The 14,699-nt window shown below is 36.9% G+C and overlaps 1 protein-coding gene across 7 annotated transcripts in view; it reads left to right on the top strand.

Annotated features, from left to right (window-relative positions):
* The window catches only part of LOC131540840 (regulator of G-protein signaling 3-like), a 37,934-nt gene that overhangs the window by 13,259 nt on the left and 9,976 nt on the right, over positions 1-14,699 (top strand). For 5 of the 7 annotated variants that reach the window (XM_058776121.1, XM_058776119.1, XM_058776122.1 and 2 more), the window contains 10 exons: positions 674-741; positions 5,429-5,510; positions 6,430-6,535; positions 6,704-7,073; positions 7,154-7,202; positions 8,004-8,254; positions 8,761-8,844; positions 10,878-10,989; positions 13,472-13,515; positions 14,163-14,285. In XM_058776121.1, the coding sequence (XP_058632104.1) occupies positions 674-741; positions 5,429-5,510; positions 6,430-6,535; positions 6,704-7,073; positions 7,154-7,202; positions 8,004-8,254; positions 8,761-8,844; positions 10,878-10,989; positions 13,472-13,515; positions 14,163-14,285 (1,289 nt within the window). Of the gene's footprint in view, positions 1-673; positions 742-2,485; positions 2,748-5,428; positions 5,511-6,429; positions 6,536-6,703; positions 7,074-7,153; positions 7,203-8,003; positions 8,255-8,760; positions 8,845-10,877; positions 10,990-13,471; positions 13,516-14,162; positions 14,286-14,699 lie in introns of those variants that run through there. The other 2 variants (XM_058776120.1, XM_058776125.1) reach the window with 2 other exon arrangements.

Raw genomic sequence — 14,699 nt, forward strand, 5'->3', positions numbered from 1 at the left:
CCCTCTGTCGTTTCATAATGACCTTTGCAATGAAAAAAACATTCGGCGCAGTCATTTTTTTGTTCGCTGTGTGTAAGAGATCATCTTAATTATTGCTCACAAAATGAACAAATTTGCTCCTGGGGTGTGGCCGAAATGACACGTGTCCCGTCAGAGAAATTCAGCTGAGATTAAGTTTGATTGGAGAGAGAGAGAGAGAGAGAGAGAGTGAGAGGTGTAGGAGAACAGAGAGAGGGAGAGAGGGGGCTTGAGTCAAGGCACTGGGCTGACTTTAATAGAGAGAGCCAGCTGTATTGTATCCCTCTTGAATGCTGTTTCCATGAAGAATGTTTGAAAAGACATTGCTTCCTGGGACCGTAATCTCTATGGTTACAAAGTGGGGGAGCCTGTCGTGGGTTGTCGGGGTGGGGGTGACGCTTTTAGGGGAGTAGATTTCTTTCTCTCTCTCTGTTGTGGGGCAGTCAGCTCTGTGTCAAAGCGATTCAGGTTGAGTTCATCTCTCATGGTGTAGACACACTCACTTTCAGCTGAAGCCTGCAGACAGCGGTGACCGGATTCTGCTGTCCTCTCTCTAAAAGAGTGCTGGAGTTGAGATTTCTACCCAGGGCTAAGATGTACTCAAAGAGCAATCTGTCGGCCTGGGACTCGTGGGACTCTCTTGTGTATCTTTCAGAAGCTGCTGCGTCCAACTATGAAGCTGGACCCGAGACCACAAGTCCAGAGAACATGCAGTCATTTACAGTAAGTGTCATTTATAAAATATAATTTGGATTTTTTTATTGAATTTGAAATTTATTTTTTACAACATTTTGTAACCTAAATGAATACATTTTTAATGGTAAAACATGTTTAATGCAAATAAACCTAATGTTACACCAATAAAAGGCTCACTTTAGCTAGAAATAACAAATTACACTTTTTACGGTGTAGGATTTTATTGAGAGTTATGGATACTTAAGTTTTAAATTTTGTGTAATTTGATATTGAAAAAAGATTTTAAAATATTTGAAAAAATTGTAGATTCCAGCTGATAATGCTTTGTATTAATTTTTTAGTAGACACGGGAAAATATGCAATGTTATTTATAAAATGTTACAGTTTTCTTGTAATTCATAATGGAATCATTGGGAACTATCAATACCAACCAGTTTATGAGTTTAGATTTAGACGGACCTTAAAATATGTTCAAACTGTATTATTTTAATTATTTTATATTAATATTTAAATTATATTGTAGTATTGATTTAATATTTTGAATTAGCTTTTATTTTTATATTTTTAGGTTTCATTATCATTTTAGTTTTAATCATTAGTTCTTTGTGGTTTTATATATATGTAGATTTTCAGTTTTAACTGTATTAATTGTAAGACTTTAGTTTGAATTTATTTAATTTTTAAGTTTAATCATCTAATATTCATATTTTATTTTAGTTCAGCTTAATTTCAGTTGTCGATTTTTAGTAGTTTTAGGTTTTAGTTCATGATAACACTGGTTTGGTAAAGGTACAGTGCAAAACACCATTCCTCCACTTTTGCTGGCTTGTTGGGAGTAAATTGCTTTGGTTGTAGTGTTGGAAACTATTATTGCAGACTTATGCTAAGCTAACAACAGCAACAGCTAATGATGCTGCATGTAGTCGAAAGAGTTTTCCAGCCAACATAACCATCAGAGATGTGACTACATCAGCTTGGGAATACAAGCAGCTCTGTGGCGTGAGGGACAGTAGAAATATGAGGAGGTGTGTGGATGTGCTTTTGGATATGTGTGACACAAACACACACACACATACTCGCTCATTAAACCCTCCCATCCACTTTAGCGAGCAACTTTTCCCAGGACTGTTCTCCGCCCGCACTGTTCTCCTCAGACAAAGCTGGGAAACGGGAAAAGCCAACAAAGTGGCTGCAATAGGAAGCCCAATCCCGCACAGTGTTTATGATTTATCCCTGTTTGATTCCCGCTCCACTGACACTCTTGCTGGTTCCCTGCATTTTTATGTGGAGGCCAGTCAAATACTCAGCTAATCATTCTTCCATTTCCTTCCTCTCTTCCCGAAAATCCATTTTTCAGATTTCGTACTTGACTTTCCAGGGATTTCTGATTGACGATGACTGGTTTTAACTGGGATATCAGTTATGGGGTGATGTAAGAGATAAACAAACTATGTATTATGGTAGAATGAAATGACTGTGTTGGTTTTACCCAGATCCTGCTTGAGTATAATAATGGATTTCGGAAATTTCAACACTGTTTTCGTGAATCGAGGTGTTGTGCAAGGGCTGGACGGCCTCCACGTCTGTCAGCCTATGCTTGTCCAGCTTCTCATTAAACAAACATCGAACGTACTTTAATGTCTCTGGCTCATAATGAATGTTTGTGTTTACACTAAATCAAGGCTATCGGAGCGAGCTCCATCTCACTGCGCAGAGAGAATGAGTTTAGCCACTACTGTTGAGAGCTACTCAGGAAACATGTTGGCTTATCGAGAGCAGACATACTGCCTGGCCACTGGCTGGGGGGGTGGAAGGTGGTTTCCTGTCATTCTTCTGCTCAGAGCAGTTCCCATGAGTAGGCATGCATAGCCGCACTAGAGCGAGTGTGAAGGGAAGCAGCATCACCTGTGTGACTTTACTTTTATTTAAGACACTGAAGAGAGCGCCGTAGATGTAGGTGAACGTATACGCGCTGAGCGATGCATACGATCCACGGTCTGTGTCGGCTCTGCATTGAACGAAACTTGCCACAGGTTTGTCCCTCTGCTTTTTTATTTAAAATTTTTGGCTGTGGTTGTAGTGTTATTGAAAGTGTTATAAGAGTTATGGCGTGTTCGGTCTGGGATAGTCCTCTTGAAATGTGTTGCATAAAATTTCTTTTTTAGAGATTAGAGTGCAGCAGTGTATGTTTAAAGATATTTTTAAACAAGGCATTTAACACTAGGTTGCTCCACATTGGCACTGTAAGTGGATTTGGATGAAAATATGTCAGCTGAAGTAGTAGTAAAAGTTCAGACCTCTCCGTTAGATTATAAAGGTTGATCCTTTAGAGTTTAGAACGATGAGGGAATACAGATTTGAGTTGTTGTGCGTAATGGAAAGGCTCAAGCACTGGAGCATCTCCAGCTCCCTAGGGATGGACGACTTCATCAATGAAGGTTAGTCAATATATGGCAGAAATATTAGAAATAAAAGTGGGGTTGGGTTCAAGGAGGGGTGCCGGATGACTAGTCACATGAGTGTGATAAGCAGCCGCTTGTATATCTTTGTGCTGTGATTGACAGGACTAGATGAAAAGGGTGACCAGATTTTTAAGTTGAGGGGTGGAGGGTGTGATTTCGTTGGAGGTGCCTATCCAGGTTTGTTTGTAATGATAGGAATAACAGTAGTTACAAAAGATTTAAGATATGTAGTTTATTTAATAAAGCAAGAGAAAATGTCTGATAGTTTGGTTGGTGCATTACATATACTGTTGGTGTGTTTTATCCACCTTCTTAGCCTGTTTTATTTAGTTTTATATTTGAATGAACCAAATGCAAAGAACATAAAATGAATAATGTTACAAATATGTTTGTAAATGTTGACATTTAAATATAAATTTAAATTCATTTTAATCAATTATAATATAATATAATACAATATAAAAATCGTGATTTAAAATAATAATAATAATAACAAATGTATTTGTAAATTTACATGTATATTCATCAATTTTAACAAAAATTACTCTTCAATAGAATAATAAATACATTAAATCATCATAAAACCATAAAAATAGAATACAATACAAAGTGTATGATTTATTGTTATGGCAATAATAAATCATACACTTATTGTTATGGCAACCAAATAAATTAACAGATTTTCTGAAGACTTAGTGAAGATGAAAATCTAAGCAAATCAAGTTTCATGGACAAAGAAACAGCTTTCTTTTTTGAGAACCACAAACTTGGTAGCTAAAGCATTGAGGATACTTAGTCGGCCAAAAGCAAAAACTGGGACAACACCTCATGAAATCAGGTCGCCTGCTCCCCCTCTTATATTTAAAACTCCATTTAATGATGAACAAGACCTTTCTGCTCATCATCTTAAACTGGATTATGGCATAATGAATGAGTACTGTCATAACAAGTGCTGGTCCTCATTCAGTAATGCTATTACTTTGACTTCACTGATCACACAGGTGACTGTCCATGTTTGAACTTGAACTTGAACAACAACCAGGAGCAGTGGAAAAGGGAAACAGTGCAGTTTGATGTGGATAATTATTTCATCACAGCAATTAATGGAGCTTGTAAAGAGGGTGACCACATTGACCCAGAGGAGAAAAGAGGAATGGCAGTGAAAGTCCTAAAGCTGTCATCACTTTTTCTCTTTTTATTCTCTCTCCCTCCCCAAACAAGGCTCTTTGTTGTTGTGCGGTCAATGTCATGTTAAATGTGAGACGCCCCCCTCCCCTTCAACATTTCCTATTTAGTTTGGCTCCAGGTTCTGTTGACATTTTGAACTTCTACTGTCCAAATATTCAGTGTCTGCTGTTTGTCAGTGCCATGGCAGTTTTCTGCCCCCCGTCATTTCCTTTTCTTGCCAGGGAAAAAGAAAAGCTCCCTGATCACCCAGCAACCCTGACTAATTTCTCAGCTTGTAGTTTTTAATATCCCTGACTCTTTGGTGCTGTGGCATTTTAGTCTTCGTGCTGCCCGGGGTACAGTGGCGCTCTAGGGGGGATGTTTGTTTCTGGCACACACACACACACACACACATACAGACACACTCTCTGACCCGGTTACTGTGGGGTCTTACACTGTACTCCTACTGTGGATGGTACATCTTCCTGAATGTTCCTGAGGTCACTTTCATTTCAGTCCATTAAAAAGATTTATACTTTTTTTTAAAGAATGCTATATATTAATGATTTTATAGATTTTATTAAGATTTAATAAATTTTTTTTAAATGTTTTTGAAATAAGTCTCTTCAATGCTCATCAAGGCTGCATTTATATAATAGAGTAAAAACAGTCTTTTTGTTAAATATATTAAACATAATATTGTATATTTTTACAATTTAAAATAACTATATATATATATTAAAATGTAATTTATTCCTCTTATGGCAAAGCTGAATTTTCAGCAGCAATTACTTCAGTCTTCAGTGTCACATGATCCTTCAGAAATCATTCTAATATGATGATTTGTTGTTCAAGAAACATTTATTGTCAGTTTGGAAAAAAAACAAAACATGATTTTTTCATCATTCTTTGATTAATATAAAGTTACAAATATCAAACAAACCTTCTTAACAGATTATAAATGTCTTTATTGTCACTTTTGATAAATTTAATGCATCCTTGCTGAATAAAAGTATTGACATCTTAAAAAAAATACTATCCCCAAACCTTTGAGTGATCGTGTAAATGTATGTGCTCTTTTACAGGTGACCATTTTGAGAGGAAAAGATGGTTTTGGCTTCACCATCTGCTCTGACTCCCCTGTACGGGTCCAAGCTGTTGATCCAGGTAATTTTAAACACTCGAAAGTATCATTATTTATATTGTCCTCATAATTTGCCAAGTTATTATAAAATTGTAGCCAGAGTAAAATTGTATTGCCAAGAAGTTGCTCCTTCATAGCACAAGAGTAAATCTTAGTTATGTTTCATTTGACTGACAAGTTTGACTCAGATGTTTCTCTTTGAAATATTTCTGAGAAGTAAAAAAAAAAACATGTCTATTATAGTATTTACATGGCACTCCAATGTACTCAAATGCCATGGTATTGCCACACTCTCAAAAAGGTGCATATTAGTACCTTAAGGGTACATAATAATAATTTAAGTTATTAATATGCACCTTTTAGGGGTAGATCAGGTAAAAAGTTGTCCATTTAAAGGGTGCTGCCCAAGTGACACTGTAAATGTTTGCACATTTCCAAAACCTAAAGGCACAAAAAAAGATAACACTTAGGGTCCAATTCTCACTATTAACAGTTGCTTATTAGCATGCCTATTATTTACATATTGGCTGTTTATTAGTACTTATAAAGCACATATTCTGCACAACCATCTTCTACATCCCTAATCCAACCCAATACCTAAACTTAACAACTACCTTACTAACTGTTCATAAGCAGCAAGTTAGGAGTTTATTGAGGCAAAAGCTTAGTTAATGTTTTGTTGATAGTGAGAATGGGACCTTAAAATAAATTGTGACCAAAAAAGTAAATTATGCATAATTACATGCAGTAACCCTAACGCTAACCCTATGGTAAGTACATGTTATTAATTAATATTACTCAGTACTTCAATGTACAATTACAATGTAATATAAAGTGTAAAAAAAACAGACATATCAAAGAGATGTCATTGTCTTTTTCTTTTGAATGGGGATACTTTTTTAACTATTTATGATCTTGAGTGTCTTTGTGTATTTTGTTTAGGTGGTCCAGCTCACCAGGCAGGTTTACAGCAGCTGGACACATTATTGCAGCTAAATGGCCAGCCTGTTGAACACTGGAAGTGTGTAGAACTGGCTCATGCCATCAGGTGCGTAGGGATGTTTTTGGCCATTATTTTGTAGCCACAGGTTTCACAACAACTTAATAATCACCTCTAATTTTTTTTATAATAATAGTATAATGAGCTAATATGGGGACAGTGGTTCTTTTGAAATACATTTATGGCTTATTGTTAAAATCATCCTTCTTCCTGCAGGAATTGTCGTAATGAGATCACAGTGGTGGTGTGGAGGACAGTGCCTATTATGAAGCCTTACTATGAGGGGCTTATCCACAGACCTTCCTACAAACCCTCCGGATTTGATTCTCACTCTTCAACTGCAAAGACACAAAACAAAACCCCACCTTTACTCTCTCGACCCACCAATCACAAACAGGGTCGGCGTAAAAAAGGAAGTGGCCCTGATAACACAGGAAACGGAGTAGGGGAGTCATTGTGGTCTTGGACTGGCAAACGAGAAGAAAATGACTACAAAACACGCACACAGACCCTCAAAGGTACCCGTGTGACATCATCAAACGGTGACAACTACATCATCCTCTCTCCTGTCAGCCCTGGAAACCAGGTGGGAGTCTGAAAGCAATTGTATTCATGTTCAGACTGACTGGGGTAACATGTTGCTTATCTGAATGTTTAATGTTGCAGATATTGCAGCCGGTGTATTCTGACTCCAATGGCACCCTGGGAACTCTAGGTAAGCCTATGAGAAGGTTTTATGTTTCTGTTCTACATGTTTAGGCAAAGATCTAATGTTGACTTGTCTCAGGTCAGTTTGAAATGTCAAATTTTAGCACATGCTCTTTAGGAAAGAAGCATAAAATATGTTATTGTTATCCCCAAGTGTTGTGATGAAATGACCGATGGCAGTATCACGAGGCACGTAACCATAGTGAATGATTAATGTGCTCATAGTTTGGTGTCAATAAGATGTTTTTTTTAAAGAAATTGTTTCTTTTTCAAATATTGATTGATTGATTTGTTTTATTTTTTAAAGAATGCATTAAATTGATCAGACGTGACAGTAAATACATGTATAATGTTACAGAGAAATTCTGTTTTAAATAATGCTGTTCTTTTGAACTTCCTATTCATCAAAAAATCATGGTTTCCATAAAAATATTAAGCAGCACAACTGTTTTCCACATTTATAATAAAAATGAATGTTTCTCAAAAACCAAATCAGCATAATAGAATGATTTCTGAAAGATTATGTGACACTGAAGACTGGAGTAATTGCTTCTCTGTAATTCAGCTCTGCCATAACGGAAATGTAACTTGTAATAATATATCACCAGTATTACCAATTTTACTGTATTTTTGAGCAAATAGTCCTCTTTAAATAGGAAAAAAAAGAACCAACCCTAAACTTTTGAGGTCTTTGCATGCTAATCAATGCTAATTTGCGTGCTAAATAATAACAGGGTACATGTACAAAAAATATAATGGTGTGGTACGTTTTTGCAAGTTTTTGATACTATTTCATGTCGATTCATAGGAAGAATCTATCAGACTAGCAGAGGAGTGCAGCAGAGCCCAGACTACCTGCAGAATGGGGGGCTGCAAGCACAAGCCACCTTGTGCAGGTCTATAAACAGTAAGACCACCACCTTGCCGCCTTCATCCTACAGACAGAGCTTTGCCAACTACCAGAACTGCACCATCGTCCAGTCCCACCTGCCTCACTCCAACTATGGCACATACGTCAGTCTGGCCCCCAAGATTCTCATCTTCCCAGTTTTTGTTCAGGTATGTTCAGTATCTGTTTATCTTCCAGGTTTATTATGTAGTCTTTGTACATGTTTTATTTGAAATATTCATGCTAGAGGAAAAAGATCAGTGGTTTGTGTTATTAAGTGTATGATACAAGTGTTGTCAATAACAAATATTAATTATTGGTTAAAATCTGTATGAATGTATAAGTAAGAGTGTATGTTTTCATATGTTTCTCCCATTTTTGATAATCTTAAGCTTTTTTCTGTGGTGTGAGAGAATTTTCCTCAAGTAACACAAGGTCACGAAAAGCTGCATGTATAATAATTACGCGTTTTTTAAAACAAAAATGTTACTAATATATGCCACACCACAGCAATACTACTCTCACTGCTTGGCATTTCATGACAATTTAATGGCCAATGTGCTGTTATTATAGTTCATCTAGAATGTGTTGTATACTAATACACACCTTTCAGCAAATAACATGATTGACATGATGCACACAGTGTAGCTGTAATGAGTCTTTAATTGCATTGCAGCCACTGGACCTGTGCAGCCCAGAGAGAGTCCTGATGTTGTCAGAGGAAATGATCCTTCATGACAGTAAACACACAGCTCTTAAGGTAATGCCACTAACTCACACTCTCCCCAGAGGAAAACGTGTTGCTCAGAGGTTGTTTTTTTAATTAGGGGAGTTTTCTGTTGTATTTAATGATCACATTTTTCATTTACCTTTTAACAAATGTATTTATAACTGATAAGCCAATTGTTAGCATATAATAAGACTATACAGCCATACAAATAATATGGATGGCATATCCCAAATCATTTTTGGATGAGAAATTTTTAGGTTCATATTGTGATTCATGACCTTTGATTGCAGACTGGTTAATTCTGAGCACAATTTGTGAGATAGAAACTAATCTCTGTTTCTCAGTAGAAACATCTAAAGCAAGCACAAGTCTTCATTTGCTTTCTTTTTATTGTCATTGCTCTGTTGGAGAAATAGTTGAGATATTAGGGACAAAAATAAAAACACTGAAAAATCATGATTTACTATCTACCATGGAACATAAAGAGTTTAGCAGAATATTTATGCTGCTCTTTTCCATACATTGAAAAAGCAATTCTGTCATTATTTACTCACCCTTCAAAACTGTATGAGAAGATATTTTGAAGAATGTTGGTAACCAAACAGTTGACTTTCATAATATGAAGAAGAAGAAGAAAAAAAATACTATGGAAGTCAATGGCTGTTGTCAATTGTTTGGTTACCAACATTCTTCAAAATATCGTCTTTTGCGTTCAGCAGAAGAAAGAAATTCATACAGATTTGGAACAACTTGAGGGTGAGTAAATGATGACAGAATTTTCATATTTTGGGTGAACGATGGCTTTGTTATTATTATTTTATATCTGATGAATCTGCCAACATTCATTGTAGATTGCATTGTCATGTCCAAAACATGCAACATTTTTACATTTAGTTTAACTATTGATGACGCTTAGATCCTTTTAAGCAAGTCCTTGATCTGGTTCCAGGAATCTAGCTTAAGAGACATACTGTCTAAAACATCTCATCTTGGATAAAATATGCAGAAGCGATTCTTGTAATGTCTTGTTTGTGGGCTCTGAAGGTGACCTAGAGCTGGTGTCCCCTTTCAGGAGAATTGACTATTTTGCTCGGTCAGATTTGAGCTTGTTCTCATGATACCCCTCTAAAAGCCTGCTTAGTCCGGTGACCCTGATGTTTTCTCGAGATGGACGAAACACTACCTTTTCTGTTAGATCGGTTTCACTGAACAATCGTTTGGGAACTACAGGAATATTTGTCTCGTTGACAGTAATGCCCGACACAAAATATCTGCTCCACGTAGCGTGGAAGCAGATACCTTGATCCGAGATATCTTTCTGCTGCAGCTTTAAAGGAAACCTGCAGTTTGGGAATAACATGACCTCGGCTTCCTCAGCATGAGCAATATTGTGCAAAGATAAATCTCTGAGTGCCACAATAGCCTCCAAAACCGACTTCGTATCTATAGCGATTCCCTTTGAGAGTCTGTCACATCCTTTGTGCTCTCTCGCAGGGCCCCCGTCTGCATGCCAGCTGACCTCAATTTTGCCGAGAGACCTGTTTGAGTAATGCAGTCAAAAGTTTCTAAAGATCAGAGTGTTTAAGAAGGATGAGCTGTACATCACTAAACACATTCCTTCAGTGTCCTAGAACGAGCGTGTGTGTGTTTGCCTGTGATTTAGATCAGCTGCTTTTATTAAGCTGGCCTAATTCCAAGCCTGGGCAATGGGCGCCATGAATGGCAAAGCAGCGCAACCAGCCTGCTGCTTTCTGTGTGGGAATCAGAGCTTTTCCCTTTCCTAATGACCTTAACTTGACTTTACCTGATTCATCGTAACTTTAACAGGTGTTACAGGTGTGTGATATTATTTAAACCATCGAGTAAATCTGGAAAGGACGTCTGCTCTCCAGTCTAAATGAACGCTACAAATAGTCAAGGCAAAAAAGATCAAGGCTCATGTTTTCCATTATAAAGAATTATGTTTGTCTTCACTTGGTAGAAGCTGAGTGAGAGTGACATAAGAAGGTCAGACGGAGATGTTTCAGTGTGGTTCTGATTGTTGTCTGTATCGCCCTCTATAGGCTACAGTGTTCATCTACACAGATCTGATGCTGTTGACCAGGGAAGATGAACCGGGCCGCTGTAATGTACTACAGAGTCCACTCTACCTCCATGAGATCCAGCTGCAGGATGGTACGTACTACTATTTTGCACTAACTCTGTGTAGAGCTGTGATAGCTGTTTTTGGAGTACTGCATATTGTTTTATTTTTTTGCTGTGTATATTTGAAAATCTTGTATACATATTATTTGCTCAAAAGTGAGTATTTTTTCTGCTCAGGTGGGGATTTTTACCTTCTGAGCAAAGCTTTTATATATATATATATATATATATATATATATATATATATTATATCTCATGTTTTATATGTTTTATATGTTTATATTTACATGTTTTTATTGTGTTTCATTGTTATTTTTAACCTAATTAAAATTACCCAACTGCAGTTTGATTGAGATTATTTGTTCAATGAAAAACATGATTTTTGAAAACTGATAATTAGTTATCAGATAGTTGTTTTTGCAAATAAACTCTTCATATATATATATATATATATATATATATATAGCTTAATATAAAGCATGCAATTTTTGATTGTGCACTTATCCGGCAGCAGATCAGTGTCTTTCATTATTTTTTCATATGTAATCGCAGCATCAATGTTTATCTATATAAACAAATAAATTACATTCCACACACAGAGAAGTTCATACGGTACATATGTGTCTTTAAAAGAATAATTTTCTTTAAAAATAATTGTCTTAAAAAAAAAAAAAAATTATTTATTATGCTCTTAATAATACCATTACATAATGTTCAAATCACGACTGGTTTGTTCGATGCTTATCACAAAAAAATTGGCATCTATGGGATATTTAAATGTGCAGTATTCAAAAAAACAATGTTTAATACATCACAGATAAGTTTGCAAGGAACAAAAAGCACATGTGTACGATCAACAAACATAGTGACAATGCAGCTTCGGGCCTGATAGAACGAGTTTTATTTCTGTCAGCTATTGCAAAACTTTTACACTGGCCCTCGGCCATCCAGCTATTCTTATTGTTGAGCCCTGCAATGTGTTGCTGCGTTTTAGAGTGAGAGCAAAGGCAGTGCTAGTGCCTGGTTTACGTCTGCTTAAGATAAACATCCTGAAGTGAACTAAATTTCTTCACATGTAATGAGTTCAAATGTTAGACTATCTATCTATCGATCTATCCATCCATCTAGCTGTCAGTCAGTCACTCTATCTCTATCTGTCACTCTATCTATCAACTTTTCAGTCTGTCTTAATGATTCAGTCTATCTGTATATCATCTCTCTGGGTTGATTGTTTAGAGTAGAGGGGATGTTAAGGAGGTCCGCCCTGTGTTATTTGTGACTGTGTGTTAGTAGCGATAGTCAGGAAGGAGGCGTCAGGACTGTGGGAATGAGTATGTGTGTGTCATGAGAGCGTAGCTCTCCTCACTCACTGTGTCTGCTGGGAACAATGGCCGTGTCTCCGGTATGGCCCATTATAAGCAGGGCGGGCGGGACAGTGTATTCTTTACCTTCCTGAGAACAGAAATACTGCAGCATGTGGCACAGAGGGCAATTCTATCTTCAGCCTTTATTTGACATCTCTTTTTCTGAAATAGCCATCACTGTGCTGACCTTTGTCCTTTCAGATATGAAGTTAGTTGTATAGGCGAGGCACTTGACTTTGCAGTTATAGTCCGTTATTGGAAAAACGGGCCTAAACGTGCAGAGAGGGGCCAAATGTCACAATATTGGCTTCCCTTGACCAGAACAGGACCAACAAGAATAGGATTTTAGCTAACCCTACCCCTCCCAGAAAATATTTAATAGATATCATTTTTGGTAACAATTTACTTAAAGCCTTTATGTATAATGCATTTTAAAAGTAGTTTTAATGCATTAATTATGGCTTGCAATGCACCTTATAATGCATTGTACAATCTCATGAATACTTGTAACCACACAGCTAATGATAACACTTATCAATTCATTGTTACACTATGCAATTTAAATTTGGTTCTAATTATCTATGACAAGATATAATGTATTACAACACACATTATGAATAATTATAATGCATTATACCCTTTAATAACCCTATTATAATAATGCGTTATACATAAAGGCTTTAAGTGTTTTCCTTAATGTTTTAATAAATATAAATATTAGATTAGATTAGATTTAGTATTATTTATATACTATTATAGTATTTATTAAATTTTAGTAATTTCATGTGCTTTTTACATGTTTGTTTTAGCTTTAACTTATTTTAATTTCAGTTTTAGTTTTTCAGACTTAAACTTATTTAACTTTATTTTAGTTTGTTGAGGCAACATTTCTATTTTTACATTTTCAAGTTTAAGTTTTTCATCTAATATTTATATTTATATTTTATTTCAGCTGTATTTCAATTAGTCAAAACAATGTTATGTATAAATATAAAAATCTGAACATATCCTTGTAATGTCTTGTAGTCCCCTATAGACATATATCTGAGTACATGTGGGTGTTCACATCCCCCAGAGTCAGGACAGAAAAAAAAAAACCTGACAGCCTCGAGATGAAGAAATTCACACTTCTGTCTTCTTCTCTCCAGTTCCTGCAGACAAACTGCGGCTGTACATCTCCTACTGGATAGAGGTGAGATCCTGCATCTAACCACCGTCCCACTCGTTCAGTGCACTCGTTCACTCTGCTCCCAGCACATCATGCTTAACACTGTGCTCTGCACTACAAATCACGCGTGATGTAATGTGTTTCCTATCGAAGCGTTGGCCCGACAGGATGGCCCTGTGGTAAACATTTACAGGATGTAAACGGTTGTGCGGCTGTTATATGGAGAGCCTCTTGCGTCTGGGGTTTACGTCACATATTAGAGCCTTTAAAGCTGCTCTTTCTTTCCAGAGTAAACGTGCCTGAAAGACGTAGCCTGCTCACTCGAGCAAACACATTCATCGACCCAGCCATCTGTCCATCTCCCTGACAACACCTCACACACACACACACACACACGCGCGTGCGCGCGCACTGACATGAATGTGTGAGTGAGTATGATTGCATCTCTCATATGCCATTCTCCTGCATAACAGCGCATGACACTGAGGTCTCTTTAGAGAGGTGATCTTGTATAGGTGGAACATCTTTGCATCATAAAAACGTTTGAGTCCTTCTTGTTCCTCAGATTAATAAGACTGTGATGTGTAATTCTGTCCTTTCTCTGACATACACAAATTTTTTCATAATCACTCCCTCAATGTGGCTTACACACTGTCTTTGTGTCTCTGCAGAGGACCGAATGCCTGTTCAGCCTGGAAGCCTTTTCATCCGAGCAGAAGAGGAGGGTCGTTCAGTGTCTGAGAGACAATATTGACAAGCAGCTTGCCCTGAGGGACAGAATAGGCCCTGACCAGGTACTAAATTAAAACACAAGCGCACTCGCTCGCAAAAACACCCACTTGGGTCTCGCTTTTAACCACAGCATGTCTGCATTTCTTAAGCAGTAATGGAGTATTATCGCTCAGGAGAGGTAGGGCTTTATATACAGGACTCGCATCTGCAAAATGACCTTGAATTTCAAGAGCTTTATCTGCATTTAATTTCTCTCTCTCTAGCTTTTTTTATAAAGTCAGCATGAAACATGCTTCTGTAATCTGACGTATCCTGAGTGAAACGGGATATTCAATGAAAAAAAAAAAAAGTAGGACGGTACTTCATTTTATCCATTAGGAACTGATTGGTTCGAGAAAGGTCTATGTGGTTGCAGGGCAGAAGTTGATAATAAAAGGTTTTGATGACATCAGCTGAAAAGGAAAATTGTTTCAGAG

This window comes from Onychostoma macrolepis, chromosome 05 (genome assembly GCF_012432095.1).
Source record: "Onychostoma macrolepis isolate SWU-2019 chromosome 05, ASM1243209v1, whole genome shotgun sequence".
Classification (NCBI taxonomy): Eukaryota; Metazoa; Chordata; class Actinopteri; order Cypriniformes; family Cyprinidae; genus Onychostoma; species Onychostoma macrolepis.